The sequence below is a fragment of the Sciurus carolinensis genome, chromosome 2, assembly GCF_902686445.1.
Source record: "Sciurus carolinensis chromosome 2, mSciCar1.2, whole genome shotgun sequence".
In the NCBI taxonomy this organism is placed as follows: Eukaryota; Metazoa; Chordata; class Mammalia; order Rodentia; family Sciuridae; genus Sciurus; species Sciurus carolinensis.
In genome coordinates, this window is record NC_062214.1 from 60,312,760 (window position 1) to 60,334,312 (window position 21,553).

The following is a 21,553-nucleotide window of genomic DNA, read 5'->3' on the forward strand; positions in this document are numbered from 1 at the left end:
CTGGAGAGGAATGGTTATCTTTTTAAATGTAAATGGCAGTCATTTTCAGCTTCCCTTTGTCCCATAAAGGGTGGATTTATTTCCCTTGCAAAAGCCTTTCAGTTCACCTTTTAAATGTAGACCAAAGAATATAAATAGTCCCTGCCTTTTCAACCTCGAGAGTAAATTAGCCAAGATACAGGGCCCAGATGTTTAATCTCTGTTAATAGATTTCAGGAAAACAGAGACAATTTCCTTAAACAGTGCTGCAATTTTTGCATTGAAATATATATAGCTGTAATTTGAGCCAGAGTGTAATAAGAAGTAAGATTTAATCCTTTTAATATTGTCCATAATAGCAAGAAACAGCAGTGAGCCTACACATATCCTCCCAACACACCATGGCTCCTAGTGCCCCTGAGATGGGCTCCTGTTGCCTGCTTTGTCCACAAGTTCCTGCCCAGCAAGAGAACTTGATGGTACAGGCAAGGGTCTGCCTTGGAGCCGAGGCAACCACAGCGAGTCCTTTCTCACTGGTTCTTGCAGTCATGCCAGAAATACCTCAGATATGTCGTTCAGGATAGCAGGCATGAATTCATTAGAAGGGAAGGGAAAAGGGGACATTCTCAACAGAGAGTCCTCTCAGGAGGACAGTGTGCCCCTTCTGCCCTCCAGTTTTACTGGAGATCCCAGGAAAGTTCTAGAGAGTCCCACCCAGGTCTACCTCTCAACTTCTGACTGACAGCAGGATGGCATTGACTTTCAAGTCCCCAGTGCACATAACCACTGCAAGTTGTTTTGGCCCATGCTGACCAGTTCTAATTGGAACCTGTTCTCACAGATTTTATGGTTAGGGGAAAATATCCTTATCTCCCCGAGTTCTGAGATCTGGTCCATGTAAGGGTCACAAAACTGCCCGCCCATCCCCACCAAGGTAACTTGTGTTCTTATCAGCATTTCAGGTCTATATTTCTCTTGAAAATAACAGGTTGTTCGCTGAGGAATGTAACATATCTTATTGACTTAAATCAGGCAGAGTTGCAGGTAAATTATTTTCTAAAAGAAGCAGGTGGGGTTGGCACACTGGGCCCAGTTTATAGGATTACTCCCTTAAGGGTCTGTCTTGTTCCATATCGAAGAGGGGAGAACTATTCTTGCAGAGTCCAAGAAGGAGAACATTCTCTAAAACCCACAATTTCTATGCAAATTCTACACCATCATCACCTTCCCCCCTCATTCCTTAGGTAACTAAGAACATATCAGAGTGAAGATGATCAACACAAAGGGACACTAGGGGACACTTCCACTTGGTCTCCTTTCTAGAAGTACCTGATTATGCTCCAAAATTGACTGAGGATGTGGAGTATTCTTGTGAGTTAAGGTTATTCATGGAAACTTTAACTTGAAGGGTTTTCCGCCAGATTTGCACCTGTACAGTTGGAGATGTAGATTTTTTTTGTCCTAAGAAATGGGAAGAGAACCCAATATTTTGAGAACCCTCCACAAATGTGTCTGTCTTATTTAATCCTGGCAAAAACTCTGCAAGGGAATATAATTTATGCCCACTTTATAAACAGTGAGCTGGAGGTTCAGTAAATTTGTGTAACTTGCCCAGAGTCCCACGGCTTCCAAGAGGTAGAGTCAATCTAAACTTAGCTCTCTCTGGCTCACGTTTCCTCCCCAACCAAACCACCTCCAGATGTAAGCTCCATGACTGAAAAAGAGGTGGCAAGGACAACTGACAACTCCACTCTCTTCCTGCTGTCGTATCTGCCAGTACTGCTAGAGGCATTCTGCCAAATACTCAGAGAGCTTGTTTACAAAATAAGGCTCCAAACTTCTCTCTGCATTAACCACCCTGGAGCAGGGAGGGCTCCACACTTTGCACAAATCAGAACTCCTGTGTGCTTCCCTCTCTTCAAATCCAGCTTGCTTCCATAAGTTTAGCAGAAAGGTGAACACAATGTTCTCTGTAGCCCTAGAAATCCCCAATAAGAACTCTAAAATCATCTCAAATCTATAGACTATGAATTAGAAGGAAGAGGAATTATTGGGTTTGGATTTTGAACTATCAAACCCAGCACAAATATCTCCCATTCTCAGATGGTTTGTATGTAAAATAAAGGGGGTTATGGCTTTATGGAGAACATACTATACAGTGCCGGGGTGGAGGGTAGTTAATTGACTAGGTATTACAGTCATCTCACTGTAGAAGTCTCCCATCGGTCTGGGGGAACTAACTGCTTGCAGGGACTGCTTGGCTTTTTAGTCCTACGAATGATAAACATGGAAGGATGAGTGTCTGGGTGTGAAAATTAGTTGGAAGGGTAGGACTCCCTTCTGTGACTAATCAGGTGAGCGAAGTGGCAAAGGTATGTAATGGAAAAGACCCAGTCAGATCCTCATCTTTGGAATTCTCTGCATACCTAAAGTTTAAGACCTGATACCAAGAATTCCCCTTTGGGAAAGAACTGTAAGTCAATAAAAAGGAAAAGATGAACTTGGAGAAAAAGAATGTCAATCCTATCTGTGTTCAGAAATATAAAAGGAATCTCATGAAGGATAAGACCTCAGGTTCAACCTGAAGACTATTCTAAAATATCACTCTAAACCATCTCTATAACATAAGTAGAAAAGTTCTGACCACATGGAAGGCCTGGGCCCTTGCAAAATGCTCTGGTACCTCATTTGTGCAGTATTTTCCTTAATCCTGAACGAGCAAGTAGACTTAGCTCCATTTTAAAGATGAAGCAACTGAGGCACCGAGAGATCAACTCGCCTCAGACTTTTTGATTCCATAAGTCTCCACCACGAATGCTCTTCAAAATATTGAGCATAGCATGAAAGACTTATGGGCACTTAACTTTCTAATTTCTAACTACTTGAAGACTTTTTCTAGCAGTTTGCAGGGCACTGTCATTGACAAAAGACAGGATAAAACTGATCTCTAGTGCATTCAGGTCAGCCCTACTTTAAAGACAACTGCATAAGAATTCTCAGGTACAGGTATGTGAAGGCATTACATTTTGGCATTTTAGAGGGCTATTTTCATTTAAACCAGTTCCAAAAAATAGCTCTTTTATATTCAAAAATACATTGGATGTGCTTTTCAAATATGACCTGATTTGCCAAATCTGAATCTTTGATCAGGGGCCCATGCATGGTGATACAGGGGGCACCTGTTAGTCCCTTCCAGCACAGAGCTTCCACCAGAGGAATCTTCCCCATATTAGCATCACTCACAGTTATAGCCGGCTAGGACAAGGGAAAATGACCTCAAGAAAGGTCAGAAGAAGGAGGAAGAGGAGAAAGGAACATTTGGAAACTGATCATAACCAAATACAGTCCAGAGAAATGGAAGGGTGAATGGATTTGCTTTGTCCCACTGTGCCTCAGGAACAGGCCAAATTAGTCCCATTTATCCGCAGATTTATCCATAATTTACTTTGGCTTCACATCTCCATTACTTTACCTAAACGCTGTGGAGTGTGGCTTAGTTTCCATTATGCAGTTGCCATGGCACTTCCTCCACTTGGCTCTCTTTCAGTGAATGAAGAAAGGCATCCATTGGAAGGGGGCAGGGGAGGGTTAGGGAGAACACACACACAGTCCTGGGGAAGGCTGCAAACATCCCAGCAGCCTGGGGTGGACCACAGAGAATGCAGCAGGTGTTTCACGACAATGGCCTGAGCTGGAAGGGGGGTTTTGAATTTAAGAGTTTATTAAATCAAGCTGCTTGGCAAGTTTAAAGAGATTTCAACCAGAATTCTTCTGGTAGGATGACTGGGTTCTCCTTGGAGTAACAAGAGACAGCTGGAGAGTTTTAAGGAGAATGCTGAGGGAGCTCTACCCAACTCACTAGCACCGAGAGAATAACACAGACCCCTCACAGTGAACCAAGTGACATACTGCCCACTTCCTACAACCTTCTCCTCCCCTAAACCACCCTGTGAGCACTGAGGTACTATACTACCTATAATGCAGGTGTTCTGGTCATCAACCTCAGATGTCTGTGAACTCCCAAAACATGAGCTTGATTTTATAAGTAGATACATTTTTTCTAGACTTAGGCACTGCATCTTATGAAATTCACAGAGGGATCTTCCTTAATAAAAAAAATGAAACTCAGACATTCTGGGGTTGGCCCTGGAAGAACACTCCAGATCCTGGTTGTTTTGATTAGATTTTTCATCACTGTGACCAAAAGACCTAACAAGAACAATGAAGAGGAAGAAAAGTTCGTTTTGGGTCGTGGTTTCAGAGGTTCAGTCTATGGTTAGTCATCTCCACGACTTTGGACCTTGATGAGGCAGAGCATCATGGTGGAAGAAACCAGCTCGGGACGTGGGGATCAGGAAGCAGGCTTACAAAGCACTCCCCCAGTGACTCACTTCCTCCAGCCACACCTGCCTGCCTACCTAGAGCTACTACCCAGTTAATCCACAGATGAGATTACAATCTAAACACTTCACCTCTGTGTGCTCTTGCATTGTCTCATACATGAGATTTTGGGGAACTATAACAGTGGTTACAAACCATGGCATCTCAAAACTGTCCCTACCTGGTTCCAGTGATATCTCACTTCTGAGGTCTCTCATCGAAGGTGTTGACACTTCCTGGCCTCAGACACTTATTTCTGGAATAATTAATTGGTATTGACTTATCCATTAGTTCCCCACAGTAGAGATGGGACTCTCCACCCCGACCCACCCTCCTAAACTGACCAGATTAACCTGGAAATTTTTAATTTTTAAATGCTGTCTGACTGCATCCCAGGCACTTGGATTTCATTGGTCTGGGATAAGATATCCCAGATGACCCTAATGTGCAGCTAGGACCCATAGCCCTCAAATAGATTATTGTGGAACTGAATAAAGGATGGTGAACATTTTCATTTCATCTGACATTTCTGGTGACTGGTTGTAAGTGTCTGAAATGTTCTCTTGGAAGGTTTTCAAACTTCTTCCCTACAATGAGAAAGTATTCTCAAAATGTAATATGTAGGGGAAGGGAAGTTGCCAGTATATATGCACATTTCCATTTTATACCTCAACACACACCTCATGTTCATCTTCTGGTCCCTTCTGATCCCTGGCTCTTCCACTCGGTACACACACAGCCCTGGAGGCCCCATGCAAGAGAATCATGTGCACAGTTCCCTCTGGGAGAGTGATTGACACTAAGCATGTTTTCCTTCAGGGAAGATTGAATCCTTCTCAGACTCTGTATATTACCACAGCACATTCTAAAAACTACCCACATAGTAACAGACTTCATACCACTCTGATAAAGACTATTATTATCCCCATTTTGCAAAAGGGGAAACAGGCACAGAAGGCTTTAATAACTTGTCTGGGCAGTAGGGCAGAGCTGGGATTTGAACTCCATGCAGTTTGGCTCTCTGGTGTTTGAACCACAGAACTACAGAGCCCCCTGGTTCGGCATGCTCTCCCAGTGGACCTATAAAGACACAAGTGAGAACAGGGAAGCCAGAACCTTAAACGTCCTTTTCCCTCCCACAGGCTTCATCCCCCCACCACTCATCTTTGGGGCCGGCATCGACTCCACCTGCCTATTCTGGAGCACGTTCTGTGGGGAGCAAGGCGCCTGCGTCCTCTACGACAACGTGGTCTACAGATACCTGTATGTCAGCATCGCCATCGCCCTCAAGTCCTTCGCCTTCATCCTCTACACCACCACGTGGCAGTGCCTGAGGAAAAACTATAAACGCTACATCAAAAACCACGAGGGCGGGCTGAGCACCAGTGAGTTCTTTGCCTCTACTCTGACCCTAGACAATCTGGGGAGGGACCCTGTGCCTGCACACCAGACACATAGGACAAAATTTATCTACAACCTGGAAGACCATGAGTGGTGTGAAAACATGGAGTCCGTTTTATAGTGACTAAAGGAGGGCTGAACTCCGCGTTAGTAATCAAAGGGTCATTTTTCTTAAGAAAAAAGAAAAAAAAGGTTTCCAAAAAAAAAAAAGATCAACACACACAGACATAGGCGTGCACACATACACACACACACACACACACACACACACACAACCTTTGTCCTTTTTCTCAAAATCAGAGCCAGACAGGATTCAGAATAAGGAGAGAATGGGATTGTCCTGGAGGACGCTCGCACTGCTGGGGCTCAGAGTCTACTTTGGAGGCACCTCATGGTTTTCAGGATGCCGACAGCTGCAAGCAACAGGCACTGCCAAATTCAGGGAACAGTGGTGGCCAGCTTGGAGGATGGACATTTCTGGATATGCATACACATACAAAACAAAAATTACAAAAAAACAAAAGTCTACTAAAAAAAACCACCAATACAAGTTCAAGTTGAGAACATTGCCAGATTAAGCACTAGTGACATATCCGGTGCCACCCTCTCCCTCCTGGTGGGGGTGGGGAGGTGCACAAGTTGGAGGGGTGGAAGCCCCACCCCTCTCTCTAACTTTTGCAATATGGGTCACTGTGTAGACGATTCACCCAGTCTGCATGTGGTTCAAGGCCCCAGAGTTCTCTCAGCGATGCTAATGGGTGATCCGTGCTGGAGTGTGTAATTGGCACCTCTCACCAGCTCCATTTTCATGTTCAAGACTGAGGGTCCAAGGGGGAGCCGGGTGGGAGGCCAGCACCTCCCCTTCCCCTGGCAGCACCTCCCTGTGGAGACGCCCACCTCCCCCCTGCCCCACAGAGTGACCTCAGGAAGCTGTGGGCCTTGTCTGGCTATGACTGACCCGCTCAGAGCCGGTGAGCCCCAACATAGTCCAAGTCATTTGCTTACATTTGCCAAACATTTTGCCATTTTTTCAAAAAAAAAAAAAATATGATGATATGAATTTCAAACTGTTGTATGTATAATCCTCTAATACTATTTTTAACTACTTCTAAAACCTGTGTTAACCCTTCAGTCACTAACACAGTTCTATAGACCGGATTTATTACACTGATTGCTTTTACTTTTCTCATTTTTTTAATGCACCAAAAATATAATGTGATTCAAGGGATGCAATTAATCTATTGTAATTTTTATCATTTTATCCTCACTTAGATATCCTGCAAAAACAAGAATATACAATGTGTTACAAGGAAAAAAAAATGCTTCACAAAGGGTGTATATGCAGCCTGCTTTTAAAAGAATCACATTTGAGACAACAGGGGATAATGTGATGAATTGCAAATTTGCCTTCTGGCTTTATTTCCCATGATTCAGTGATCACTGTCATGGGAAGCCCTTTTATATTCAAACTTCACATTCCAAGAAGCGTTCTTCTCAGCCTGTGGAGGAGACACTTAGATGTGGGTTTGTGTGTATGGGTGCGATGCTTCTGGGGACAAGAGAAAGTGCAGCTCCACAGCACAAGCTGTTGAGCAGGCGGTGGCATCTGATAATGAGTACACCTAAACTCCGAGAAGCCATCGCATGTCCAGTACATGGAAATGTCAATAACAGTTCCAGGGCCAATCTCGAACTATGAGGTCTTTGTGTGTGTTTTGAAAGTGACTCTCAAACAGAGAATGACCCTGTCATTATTTGGGGAACCTCTTGCAATCAGCACACTAAGCCTGTATGGCTATTTCCATAAGGGGACAGAGCATCTATGAGCACAGCACATGCACAACAAAGGGCCTCATGCTTCTTCATGGACCTTTGTTTGGGCTATATCCATAGCCCTGGAAAAGATCCCAAAGTCTAGTTGGTCAGCTTGCTTTTTCACCTCAAACATCTACTTTTAGTTTACCCACAAGGCAAGAAAAAGGTGAGGGGTGCTGGGCCAAATTTTTAACAAATAATTTAAATGGGTTTGACTGACAGCCCAAAACTACAGAAGCATCAAGTAAGGACAACCAAAAGGGAAGCTGTGTCACTGTCATGGTGCAGGCCCACTGTGATTGCCCTCCTCAGGCAGGAGGCTTCCAAACCATTGGCTTTTTATCTCGAGTGTTAGGCTGTCCTTGTTCATGAACATAGGATGCTCATCAGTCCCTTAATTAAATCCTCCTACTGGTTCATATAATATAGATACTTTGTTATTCCTAAGGCCTTGGTCACCTTCTGTACAGGTTCTGGTTTGGTTTGGTTTTGAAAACACACTAATAGGTCACTGCCTTCTCCTATATTGTTGTGTTCCTCTCAAACCCAGTACCCATATGCTGAGCCTTATGACCCTGGTATTTGTTTCATGGGACTATTCACTTTGAAAAAAAAAAAAAATTTTTTTTTTCCTAAACCCTTTGCTTCTTGGATTTTTTCCCCCTAAAATCTTCAATGAATGAGAAAAAATGTTAGGATAACAAAGGAAAACAACTCCAGGGCTCAGTTTCGTCAACAATTGAATATAAATTGAAAGTCCCTTATGGCAAAATTGCTTTCAAGTGTGTCTTATCACCTTTTAAAATTCAGTCTAGTTTTAATTGTCCTTTTGTACTATAAAGAACCATCCAAGGCTAAATCTAGCCCCTTGATTATGTGTTTGTTTTCGAGTGTTATTTTGAATGGAAAGATGTCCTGATAAGATCTCCCTTGGACTTAACAGAGAGCAAAAATGTAAGGGATGGAATAAATCTAGAAAGCAAATGCTGACGTTCTCTCTCTTTTGCTACAAAATCCTCTGCCATCTTAGTTGAACTTGCCCAAGGATCAACTAAAATGTCTATCCTTGCAGCTTTTGACAGATCTTTAACTCCTATATGCAGACCAAGAGGGTTTGTTTTTCAAACCAATGTTATTTCCCCATCCGAAGTAAACACCATTCACTGACTTTGTGACAGTGTCCTTCTCTGGAGGAAAGAGTTTGCTATCTTCCTTTAGCTGAGGTTGTGTGCCACTGGATGACCTATAGTTTTGCTTCTCTTCCCGTCTCCACCAATGAAGGCCCTGAGGCTCCAGGCATCCTGGGGACTCTACCACTACAAAAGGCCACTGCATGTTGGCTTTTTTCACAGCTGACAAAGGAACAAGAAAATCCTCCTCTTATAGTTCCCATAAGGAGTTTCTACACAAGGGCAACCAGCTGGTCCCTGGAGTGAGAGTCATACTCTTCCAGAGAAATTTTCTCAGGGAAAAGGTTCTGCTGAATCTACTTAGTAGATGATCTCCCATACCTTCCAGAGGTGGCCATTCCTCAAGGAACATGTAAAGTAGAAATATATATATGTACTCACAGAGAAACCCTCTGAGGAAAAGGCTGTCCATAGCCTGCCCAACTGGCTTTCTTGTTGCATGCTGCTTTAGGGCCTGACAAGTATGATTTCTTCCCCACCCAGCCAGGCCTACCAGCTTCAAGGTGTCTGTTCTGATCACCACATTCAGTACTGAAAATACCACTCAGCAGTGTTAAACAATAAAGATCAATATGCAGAAATCAACATAGCTGATCATACAATTGAGACCACAGGGACAGGACAGGATTAGCTGCTATTTCCATTTGCTAGATTGATATTGTATTCTATTATCATTGGTTTGGTTTGGTTTAGATGAGTGGAGAAACTCAGGAAAGCAGTTTTTCAGTCCAACAGATGGAGAATACTTGCTACTTTTTGCTGTTCTGACCTGGTTATTTTGAGGTCTTGGGAGAACCAGATATCTGACCAGAAGTCAGGGGAAAGTAACAAATAATAAGGGCTTGACTGCCCCTCTGTGCTCATACCACTGCCCTCTTAACAGCCTCTCTTCAACCACGAACTGTTTCCCTCTAACCTTTAGGATAGAAGCCAAATCAAATAACTAAGGGACACCAACTTTGCCAAAAGAGGGCATTAGTGAAATTAGATTTTGTTCAGGAAATTAGTTTGAGATTTTGAATATAGTCTTTTCCCCTTGTCTGCCCTTCCTCTTTCATTACACCAGACTCACCCAGATCATACCCAAGACCACTTCTCTAAACAGCTTCAAGGACTTAATTTCTTAGACTGACTGACCCTAAATGACAGCCTGTGGACCCCAGCTCCTCTAGGGTGTTGTTGTTGATCAAGAGCAAATTGGAAGAATGCCTCACTGGTGGCATATATAAGCCAGATATCTTCTAGGGATTTTTGCCTAGAACCCCACATGGAACCTACACTGACACTGGCCCCGTCATCACCCAGGCCTGTCATTCTTCCCTTCCTCACATTTGTAGGGAACCCAAAGTGCTTGGTCATCATGGCAGGGAAAGCATGGATTGAAAAACCTAAAATTGGAAACTCAGCAAAACAAAGATACCCTATGCCTCAAGAATCTGCCTACCTCGGAGAGAGAGGCAAGAACTCATACTTCTCAGAGGCCAACATGTGGTGGCATGATTTTTCGACGCAGGGTTGATTTCATTTGAGGTTGCGTTGAAATGAATATCATATATTCTAAGCATGTCTTTATTCATTCATTCCTGTTTTAAATGTTGGCAATGTGGCAGTTTCTGGACGTGGTCTCTGCCCTCTGGGGGCTCACAATTCAAAGAGCTGAACAGATCTAGACATAAACCAAGGCAGTGCAATATGTTAAGAGCAGGGACTGTCTGGGAATGGAAGCTGATTCATTGTGGTTCCAAGAATCAGGAAGACTTCAGAGAGTGGGTGGTCTTGGAACTAAGAACTAAAGAGCAGTGGGTGTCTGCCTGGAGGATGGTGGGAGGACAAGGGGGAGAGTCCCCTTAGAGGGGTCCATCAGAGCAAGCCCACACAGTTTCTATAAAGGGTCCATTGGCTTTATAGGTCATCCAGTCTCTGTCACTACTACTTAACTCTGTGTCTTTAGCCTAAGATCAGCCCTGGACAATGGGTGAACAAATGAGTGGGCTATATTCCAATAAAGCTTCATTTACAAAGATAGTGACTGGAGGGAGGGCCATAGTGTGCCAGTCTCTGTTCTGGAGCACATGCTGAGGCACCACTGCATGTCTGGGGGGCACTGGAAGCTCATCATAGAGCAGATCCTACCACCCAAAACTCTGCCATAGCAGTAGCCAAAATATGTGCCTGAAGGGTTCTGGAGTAAGTGTGTGTCCATCAACCCTAATGTTCCTGACGCGAGCATAAGATTAAAGCCTCTCATTTATTCCTAAAAAGGTAAGTATCCCTTTGTTGTCAGAGTTTATAATTGAAGGCAACCTTATTTTTCTCTGTGTACCATGGAGAATATAAACTGTATAACCTATGAGTCGTTCTAGCTCTGACACTTGATAGTTGGCCTAAAGTAATCACTTTTTTCCTTAAATGATGGAAATGGATACATGAGGGAGACATGTAGGGACTAGGAAAAGAAGAGTGAATCAGATATTGGATAGAACTTCAAATCCCTTCCTCTTCTCCAGCAACACAAAATGTTGGTACTCCAAAGCTAATAGATCTGCCAGGTAATAATCAGCAAGTACTAATAATAGCTAATTATCATTTCAGCTAACATTTATTAAGCACTTAACTCTGACTAGCTGCCAGACTAAGCTTATTTCATGTATTACCTCATTTAATCTAAACCATAACCCTGTGAGACAGGAACCATTATTAGCTTTATTTTCAGGGAAGGAAAATGAGACTTGTGTGATCCAGAATTTGCTCAAGGTCTCAAGCAAAACTGGGATTCAAACCCAGATCTATGAGTCCAAAGCCCACATCCTTAACCATTGGGGTATTCCCTCCCATGCAAGATATGAGGGACCCTCCTCACCTTCAGGGACTGCCTCATCAGAAGGTCTTTAGACTGAATGGACTTGGAAGACCCACACACTCTCACATGTCCCTGACATAAAATGTAGGCCATTTTGGCAGCTGTGTCCTAGAGATACCTGCTCTTCCCTTGTTGCCTGATCTTTACCCCTGATACCAGTGGTCCATTTATTTATATGAGATGTTCTACCTGAAATGAACAGGAAATAGTAGATTCCTTCATTCTCATGCATTTTGAAATGTACTTTCAAAGCTCAGATGCCATGGAGGTACTCCTCAGAGCTGGTCGTTAGCCCAGTGGAGAGTCCAGCACATACCATCCACCTGGGAGCTTAGCCCCAACCCAGGGGCTTCAGACACACTGAAGCCACTCACTGGTTGGATATGTCTTGCTCTTTGCCCAGGTCCCAGGTGTTTAGGAACAGTAGTATCTAGACATTTCTATTTTTAAAATAATGACTCAAGTCAACAATCTGGAGTTGATCATAAATTTTGAATTTTTTTCCATAAGGTAGAAATTATTATATTCTATGAGCAAATGGAAAAACAACACAACAAACTTTCTGGAGTTTAGCATTCTGTAGGTTGAGATTTTTACTACTTCATTAACATCTTCCTTAAATTCACGTTAACCTAGTGGAAGATGGCTTTCACAGAGGCAAGTTTGGCAGGACTATTTGATTTAGAATCTAAGCCATGCAGTGTAGGGAAGTTTAATTATAAGAGGAATGCAACTAAAAGCAAATTGTGCTCTAATCCAGCACCTTAAAGAAGGAAAGGGACTGGGGAGCTCTTGTTTACTAAGAGGCCTACCCACATGCCAGGTGCTGTGAATGCATGATCCCAGGTATTGCTCCCAGCAGCCTTCTCACACCAGCCCTGCCAGGTAAGTTTTGTTTTGTTTTGTTTTGTTTTTTGCACTTTACAGATCAGAAAACCAAAACTCAGCAAATCCTAACTTCCCAAGGCCATACTAGTCAGCAGGAGCCAATACCAGTGTCCTTTCCCAAACAACAACCAAAGTGAGAACGTGGATCTCACTATGAAGCCACTGGAGCATCTGCCATCAGGAATTGCCCACAAAGGTCTATAGTTTCATAGGGAAATGAGCCCAAGAGCTGTGGATGAGAACCTTAGCAAGATTTTGCCTATAGGCACAGGAATTAAAAAAAAAAAAATTTAACTTTCACTTTAATAATTTAACAGTGGAGACCTTTAAAAACACTTCTTTCATCTTCAACCTGAGCCACATCAGAAGATTTCCAGTCAATCATCATCCTCTGTTTTACCCTGTGCAAGAACCCACCCCACTTCTCTTACTTCTATCCCACTCTCTCCAAACCCTCTACCCCAAAGGCCTCCAGCAGAATCCCCAAGGCCATAAGAACTTGAGCTTTACAAAAGTTGAGGAAGGATGTTCCATATTGCCCAGAACATATGGGCTCCTTCCTCTATAAGCCAAGTTTCAGCTTCAAAATCCTAAGTCAAAAAGTGACATTTCCAAACTGTCACCTTTTGTACCTCCAGGTCAAAGTGTAAAGAGGACAAATAAATGAACAGGGGCTTCTGTGGTTCCACAGGGGCTTCTGTGGCTATCATTGACCAGGAAAACTACATGTCACATTCAATGAGACTGGCACAGTTTGAAGATCATCACAGGGACAAGCTGGGTTTTAATACCTTTTTAAATGAAGCCACAGCATCTATTTTGTAAGTGTAGCATAGGCTTAGAAACCTTGCTCTAGTAAGAGGCTGTTTCATTCAGCCTGTGATAACTGTCCATGATGGAATAAGAAAAAACACACTGGCCCAGAGGCTGGAGGAGGGAGTATGACATTGTGATGTCAAGTAGTCTTTCCTGACAACTTCTTCCTCCTTAATGGAGATGTACAGTGACATGGAGTCCTAGGAGGGGCACTAGGTTTGCCACCAATGACTTAAGAGAAGTTAGTGATTGAGATATAACTTGTTTATCCCCATAAAAGAAACCTCAACTTAGGTGTTGGAATGGACATGTAGGTAAATATCGTTCTTAGAAAGATTTGGCCTTTGCAAAGGGCTTTGGGCTTGGAATCATCCCTCGGGTTTGTGTGGAATGAAAACCAATGCTTTCTTACTTCCTCTTCCTACTCTTGTCCATTCCACTGGGAAACCATGATGCTATGATATAGGCCTAATAAAAAGGAAACACAGAAAAGACCGATATCTTTTCCTCTTGGCTCTTCTTCCCTCCTCCCCCTTTAGGCACAGAGTACCAAGACATTGAGACCGAGAAAACCTGCCCCGAGTCACACTCACCTTCAGAAGACTCCTTTGTGAGAAGCTGAGGGCTGTCCTCTTCCAGCAGAAAACAGCCCAACACCACGCATAGACCTCGCGGGCCTGACTTAGTGTGCTCTCCCCTGCCCGAGAATCCAAGGGTCCCCATGTGGATTATCCAGTGTGTGGTCCTTTGAGGCCCCAAGCACAGGCCTGTGACAAGGACTAAGGGGGTGACATCTAGTTGAGAGCCCTCCAATAGCTCTCAGAAGTAGGCATTTTTTCTGGGTTGCTAAAGCAATGTTGACCTGGTGTGCAAATTCCCTTCTGCCCATCCCTGCTCTGGCTTCTGTGGGGATGACTTGCTGACATGCTTTAGAAAACCCCCTCTTAAGAATGCTTCTCTGACTGAGGGTTCCAACAGCTCCAAAGAAATCAGCCAAGGCCGAATTTTAATAGAAGAGGGTTAAAAATCACCCTGTTTCACAGAATAGAGGTGGGAAAAAGCACATACTCAATAGATTTTGAGTGTGGTAATTGTATTTTTGCAGCTTATATTTTCCAGATGAGCAGTTTAGAAATATGTGATGTAAAGTACATACTGTACGTTTGCTGAAAATTATATTAAAACACTATTTTAATTCTTCCTGTGTCTCCTGCTGTAATCTCTTCTCTTTTCTTTCATGTCTTTGGGTAGAAGGATCCTAACAGAATACTTCTTGCTATGTGTGTTCTATATTTATGGACTTTGAGATATTCAAAAGACCATGGGTTCAAATCCTCAACCCAGTACTTGTTCCTGGTGTGATGATGATTAAGTGGTCTGACTTCTCTGAGCCCTAGTTTCATCATCTACAAATTGGAACTGTCAACCCTTGCTTTGTACAAGACTTGAGATTGCATGTGAAGCAGTATCTATCACAGAGTTATTGCTCGTTTCTTCCTCACCCTCCAGCTGGAATTCAGTGCTCCACAGCACTGATACAGCTCCTGTTGGTACAGTTAATGGCCCTTCTCAGGCACTCTAGCTTCCTTTCTGTTCTCTTACTGTCTGGAAACCCTGGGAGGGCAGGGAATTCCTACATCTCTGGATACCACCACTACCTGGTTATAGTGCATGATGCTCAGTGGCTACTCAGCACACAAATGAACAATCAGCCTCAGATTTGGCAGCCTGTGGGGCTTTGATGTAAGGTCCATTCCTCAGCAACTGTGGCATCTACTTCCCTTTCTCTGGGTCCATCTCATCCATGGTGAGTTGGGTGGATCTCACCATGGACAGAGCTGCAGGAGCCTTCCCATGCCTTGTCAGACCCCTTCCTGATTGTCTGGCTTCACCTCCATATCTGTATTAGTTCTGACCTCATGTGAACAGGTTGTCCGAGTAGATCCCTGCCACTGACACGCATCTTAGAGACTCCAATGCGTTATTCTGCAACCAGACCAGAGTTCCAGGGATGTATGCTTCCAGATTACTGACTGTGCTTTGTCTTATGGGCAAGAACTTAGAATTTTCCACTACATATGTGTGGCTATCCCTTGGAACTGACCCTTTATCACCATACCCATCTTACAGCTTGCATCTTGCCCTCTACAGTCTGGCTGTCCTTTTCAGTTGAACTCAGTCAGAATCGAAGCTTCTCAAGCCTGTACTCCATGAAGACTGCATCTACCTCATTCCTGCATTATCTGAGACTCAAGGTAGTCAGGAAAGTGTGCTTGACCTCCTTTAAGTCCTGATTACCAGCCTATTGGTACCTTGGGGGTGCTCCTTTTTAGCTCAGTCCTATTATTTATGTGATTGTTTATTTTTTTGCAAAGCAATATGATTTATCCTCTCCGGCATAAAAATCCCAAGAAAATGCAATTTCAACATTCTATGTCCTGATGTGAAAAGATGCTGAAGCAGCTGAAAAAGTGGTTAGTGGGTCCTCCTGGGAACTAAGCTTCATCTGCACTGGAAATTCAGATGGAGGCAGGAGGAGGAAGAATTGAAGGGTTATTGCTTAAGGGATCAGTGAGGTCAGTTCCAAATTTCACACTTGTTTTTATCTACAGTTCAATTTCTTCTCCCTTGTTACTTTTTCCCCTAATAAAAGTGATCAATTTATAGAAAATTGGTGCTCCCTCCATTTAATCTCAACCTCTTAGAGACATATTATTCCTTATGTGGAGTCAAGAGATTCATCCTTTGATACAGTTAATAGTCCATGAGAGCTCTGTTCACACAGGTTATCCAAGTCAGGGAGAACAGATGTCTTACATTAGATCCCAAATGCCATCTCTTCCCAATGTCCTATCAGCTACCAAGGGCCCAAGGGTCTTGAACTAAACACACACACACACACCTTAATCCAGATTCAAAACCCAGTTTAACCTCTTCTCTGGTCTTCATGAAAGGGTTAGTCATGCACAGAAGCATTCTCTTCAACCAGATTAAAAACAGGTTCTTTTGTGTGGCCCCTAATGTGGATTCTGAAACACACACACACACACACACACACATACACACACAGACACAGACACACACACACAATTTCTCAAAGAGTTATTTTTTTGTTTTTTTTTTTCCCTTAAGTAATTACTGCTATAGAGCTGCTTCTGTAACACTTAAAAAAAATGTCTACAGTTAAGGCACAAGGCAGAGACTACCTTGTTTTCCAGAAAAGTTTCAAAAAGCATCTTAATCTTCCTGAGTTGTGACGTTTTAGCTATGATGTATATGATCATATACTTATGGGATTCCCAAGGGAGGCCACTAGATATCTTCCAGAATCCCACTTCTCCATTCCTCACAATAAAATTGAACAAAATGAGAACACCTAGAACACAGGTAGGTGACAAAGTACAAGAATTCCTTTAGAACAACAATATAGAAAACAGTCCCAGGCCCTTGAACTAGCCATCCAGAGGAAACTTTCTATGAGGCTTCTCTATGCGGCTAGTCATAGAAGATACCACTATCACAACAGGTGCAGCTAGAAGCTCTTCCCATGAAGTGGGATTTATGCCCTTCCACCCAATAGCCAGTTCCTTTCTTACCTCATATGTTTACTACCCACCATTCTCTCCTTTGAGTTCTTTGGGGATTTATTCAGAATTGAGCCAACTATATTTTTATAGTAAAATCAGGGCTCAAAATAGGTTTAAAAAAGGGGAGGGGGGAGCCCAAAGAAAATGGTAGTTCTTTCTGTTGTTTCTAAAATCAACAATACTTAGCTCTTCAAGCTTGTTACAGATAATTAGACATCACAACCACAAGGCTAGTTTATAAAGGGAGGCATTTCTGCAAAGCAGGGTGTTGGAGATGAGATTTCTGTGCCCGGAAATGGGACTTTTGAAGAATCATACCATTGTAAAGCATTTTAGCAGATCACCCGGACAGCAACAGGGGAGAAGTGGTAGAGAATGAAGACCCATGCTTGGGGTGTGGAGGGAACTTCATGCATATTTAGTGACTCTCACTCTGACTTGGTCCTACTCTCCACTTGATGGCATCCTATGCTCCTTAGGAATATAAATCCTTAGCGACATGCTTAATTTCATTCCATATTTCGAATGAATTAAAGATTTAATGAGTTAGCCTGGACAGGACTTTGCCAAACTCTCTATAGAGTAGGCACTCTGCAGTAGGAGAGCTGGGTGGCTTAGTGGAAAGAGCAGGTAACAGGTTTGCATCCTGGTTCAGTTACTAACTAGCCTAGCCAGATTAGCAAGTCAAGTCTCACATGGAACCTTAGTCTTTAGTGGCTTGAAATAGACAAGTTACAGCTTGCCTGGCAGAGAAGTGAAAATTCCATGTGTGTATAGCTCAAAGTCAGTTCCCAGTGGGGCTGAAGAAGTAATAAGTTTCACTGAGTACTCTCATCCTTGGCCATATAAATACAAAACAGCTTCTGTTCACTGATATTTTTTACCCCTATGTTCCTTGGATATCATCTTTCCTGCTGGGGAGCTACCCCCTTAATGCCTTCTCAGTCCATTTCTTAAATTTTCAATGACTCTTCACTTAATCACTTTAATATTTAAGTTGCCTCACTTATTAAGACCCAATCCTGGTCATTGGAGAACGTTAGCCTCATACTCCATTCAGCTTCTACATGGGCAGGCTGGCCTTGTGACTCCAGGGGCCTGGAGTGGAGAAGTAAGACTTGCTCTCTCCCATCCCCTCCCTCACCCCTGTTCAAACTGGGGTAAAGATGAGTAAGTTTTGCTTACTGGATGGCCTGTGGCAAAGCTTGCCGCTCTCACTGGCCATTACTACAGATCTACCCCCCTTTCAAAGGACCAGTGTGGAGTCAGACAGGCTGAAGAAGGATCTGATCTCAAGGAGCTGGCTCAGTTCTGGGGCTCCCTTTTGAGAGGGGGCTCCAACTTCAGCTCTCAATTTCCAGCCCTGGGCTTCATCCTATTGCTGTAAGCACCTATTTTCCCTGAACTGAGTTAGTCCCTGGAAACCCCACAGTTCGCTTGCTGGAAGTCCTGGTAATAATTCTGAGTAGGGCCATTTCCACCTGTGGCCCCTTCCAAGGCTGTCCTTGCCTCCCTCCTCCACATCCCATATATTTCCATGTGCTGTTCTGAGAGTGACAGGACAAGTCAGCAGGCCGGAGTGCTGGGAGGACTTGCAACCAGCATGTACATCCTCCAATTTGACCAGAATCTGCTTTCAGGACCCAAACCGGACAGCACCTCTTCATGAGCATCTCCACTCTCCCAGCAAAAGGTGATGACATCTCATATCCTTCTCCAGCTCTTGGTGTGGATTGGGATCAGGGTAGAGGATGGAAGGAGGGAGTCAGTAGTACCAGTTTTTCTGAAAGTAAAAATGCTCAAAAAATCTCTCCCAGCATGCCATCCTACCACGTCATACTAATTTAATCAAAAGAGGAAGGTCAGTCAATGGATAATAGTGTTGGGGACTCTGCCTCCTCAAGGAAATCTCCTAATTTTATATCATGAACAGCTGCTTTGTCCTGAATGCTATCTTTCAACCACCAGATAGTTAATTCTGTCTAGATTTTATATTTCATCCAACCCAGGACCTGGCATGGAGCCCTGTACCTTCTGAAGCCCTCCCTATTGGGAGATCCAAGACCATGTACCCAATATATTTAAAATCTAGATTGAAGAAAAATAAGTCTCCATATAATAAAAAGACTCCCTAAGAGCCTTGCACCTCCAAGCGCTCCCACTGTGTGATAGAGACATGAATGAGATGGAACTGCAGAGGGGAGAGTTCCTAAATCCTGGAGTGACCTGATAGAGCACTCTCATCTCATGGAGATGGGGTGCACAAAGGACCCACAGGACAAATCTGTCACTGAGCTACATGTGTGATGCTTTGCACTGCCAACAGGGAAGGGTTCCGGGAAAACACACATTGTCCTAGGATAATGCCAATATACCAGGCACCGGAATAAGTTCTTCATAAAGCTGGCTCCTCAGCGCACCCTCGCAAGCATCCTGTAAAACAGGAATCATATCATACCAGCCTGCTGGTCTGAATTTGCCTTCCATATGACCACAGTTTGGTCATCATGACCACTACCTAGGGGGATTGTGGGATTTCCTGGGAGAATATATATAACAATATATATAATTATATATAACAATATATATAATTGTTCTTACAGTTATAAACATATAGCACTATGCCTAGCACCTAGAAAATGTCCAAGATAAAAAAAAGAGCTCTTCTTCCACTTGAATATATAGAAATCACATTTGCTCATGTTTCCAGATTACCTGACAGAGTTAAAAAAAATTTTTAACAGAGCTAACTTGCATGGTAAATAATTATAACAGCAATTATCTCCCTGAGGACAATTATTTGCCATCACTATTTGCACCCACTGAAATTACATGCATAAGAAGCAGAGTCACCCATTGGCAGATAAACATAATTAAATTGGAAGAATGACATCCAATGGTTGATTGGATTAATAAAAGAAATTTATTCCCCAGAGGTATTTCAGAAATGCTTCTCCAAGCTGGATCATATTTTTGGAAGCTTGTACTCTGAATTCAAAATATGTATTAACTCTTTTCCAAAAATCAGCATGCATCCAACCCTTAGAAACACCATAAACCTCTGATAAAGTTTAAGGGTTTTACAAACCACACATATAGTCCCAAATCCTCTTGATCTTTGTATAAAAATAAATACCTAAGAGATGTAGTATTTTGTGCTAAAAACAGTTTAGCAAATATTTTATCTTTATTACATATTTCCTGGTTTGATAATTTTGTTTCAAATAGTATGCAAAGACTGTGATATATATGGTATGTAAACAAATTTAGATAATTTTCTGCCTTTACACTCTCCAAGAATATAATTATGTGCAGTTTTGGCTAAAAAAAGTCAATTTAAAAAAATTTAGAAACTGATTTTACAAACTCCCTATTAATTTCTCATAAAATCACAACAAAGTAGTAGTGATTAGTGGGGTTGAAGTTTATGAAGCCTGAGAAATAAACAATTTTTCTTTTTCCTTTTGGGAATTTCCAGTACTCTAATTGTTCTTACAGTTATAAACATGGGTCTGAGGTGTCATTTCTAAATCCGTATCTACTCTTTATCACTCCAAAAGCCTTAAGATAATTGGTACCTGTTAGTTACATGAATTCTCATGCAGCTCTTCGTTTATGAGTTTGGTGGCAGTCTACACTGGTGTACTACGTAGGTGCTTGAAATACTTCTGTGAGGTTGAGATAAGAAAGTCATAAAACTTTTTTACCACCAGAAAAAATCCAGGAGAGGAAAGGTGTCCTTCCCAGTTGCTCTTACTTTGCGCCTGTCACAAAGGGAAGGAAATAAAACCATCTGTCCCCAGATGGCTACAGAGAGGACCACAAGCTGTTACTGGCTCAAAAGAGTATTTCAATCACTTTCACATTTTCACACAGGAAAAAGAAATTTCCACCAAAGCTATTGCAGTAGTAAAAATGGGTGCATTTAATATCTACTGCATTTGACATGCTCTTAAGAGTCTAAGCCATGGTTAGTTTTGAGAATTTTAAGCTGCATTATAAAGTGCTTTACAGGTAAACTGCATTTGTTAATTATCTCACCCATTTAGGCTAAAGATAAAGTATGCCCAAGATTGCTATCATCTTTGGAAGATCATTTAATAATCTTTCTAAATATTTATATGAAACAGAAACTTCATAAGAAAGATTCTCTTTTCTTTTTTAAAAAAAAATCTTTTCTAGGGACATGATTTTGTCTTCAGACCTTTGGCAGTAGTGTACATAAATCAGTGAATCAGGAGCACTGATTCACCCCACTTCTCTGCCTGTATAGGCACAGATTCATGGTTGAGTCCTTCTTTGTACAAATCTGCATATCCTATTTGAAGCATAGTAGGTATAGACAAATTTCTGATGCTGAATATTAATGAATATAAATTTCCTATCTCCATAGCTTTCAAATTTTTAAACAACAAAATGCAAACTCATAGCTACTTAAAGACCATACCCAACCTGGTTCATTTAGAAAGGTTTTATGATTTCATACTTAGTAACAATCACAACTATGATGCCATCTCATTCATGATAGAACGTATAACCAAAATATGCCTTCTAACATACTATTAATAAACCCATACATTATTAAAAACAAAAAAACTGTAAAACTATCCCCAAAGATAAAATAACTTGAAAATAGA

The 21,553-nt window shown here is 42.3% G+C and overlaps 1 protein-coding gene across 2 annotated transcripts in view; it reads left to right on the forward strand.

Annotated features, from left to right (window-relative positions):
• Slco3a1 (solute carrier organic anion transporter family member 3A1) overlaps window positions 1-14,529 on the forward strand; it is a 304,202-nt gene extending 289,673 nt beyond the window's left edge. Inside the window, exons 10-11 of one of the 2 annotated variants that reach the window (XM_047542191.1) lie at window positions 5,502-5,744; window positions 13,869-14,529. In XM_047542191.1, the coding sequence (XP_047398147.1) occupies window positions 5,502-5,744; window positions 13,869-13,951 (326 nt within the window). In that variant the 3' untranslated portion in view covers window positions 13,952-14,529. Of the gene's footprint in view, window positions 1-5,501; window positions 7,108-13,868 lie in introns of those variants that run through there. The other variant, XM_047542190.1, reaches the window with a different exon arrangement.
• The last annotated feature ends 7,024 nt before the right edge of the window (window positions 14,530-21,553 follow it).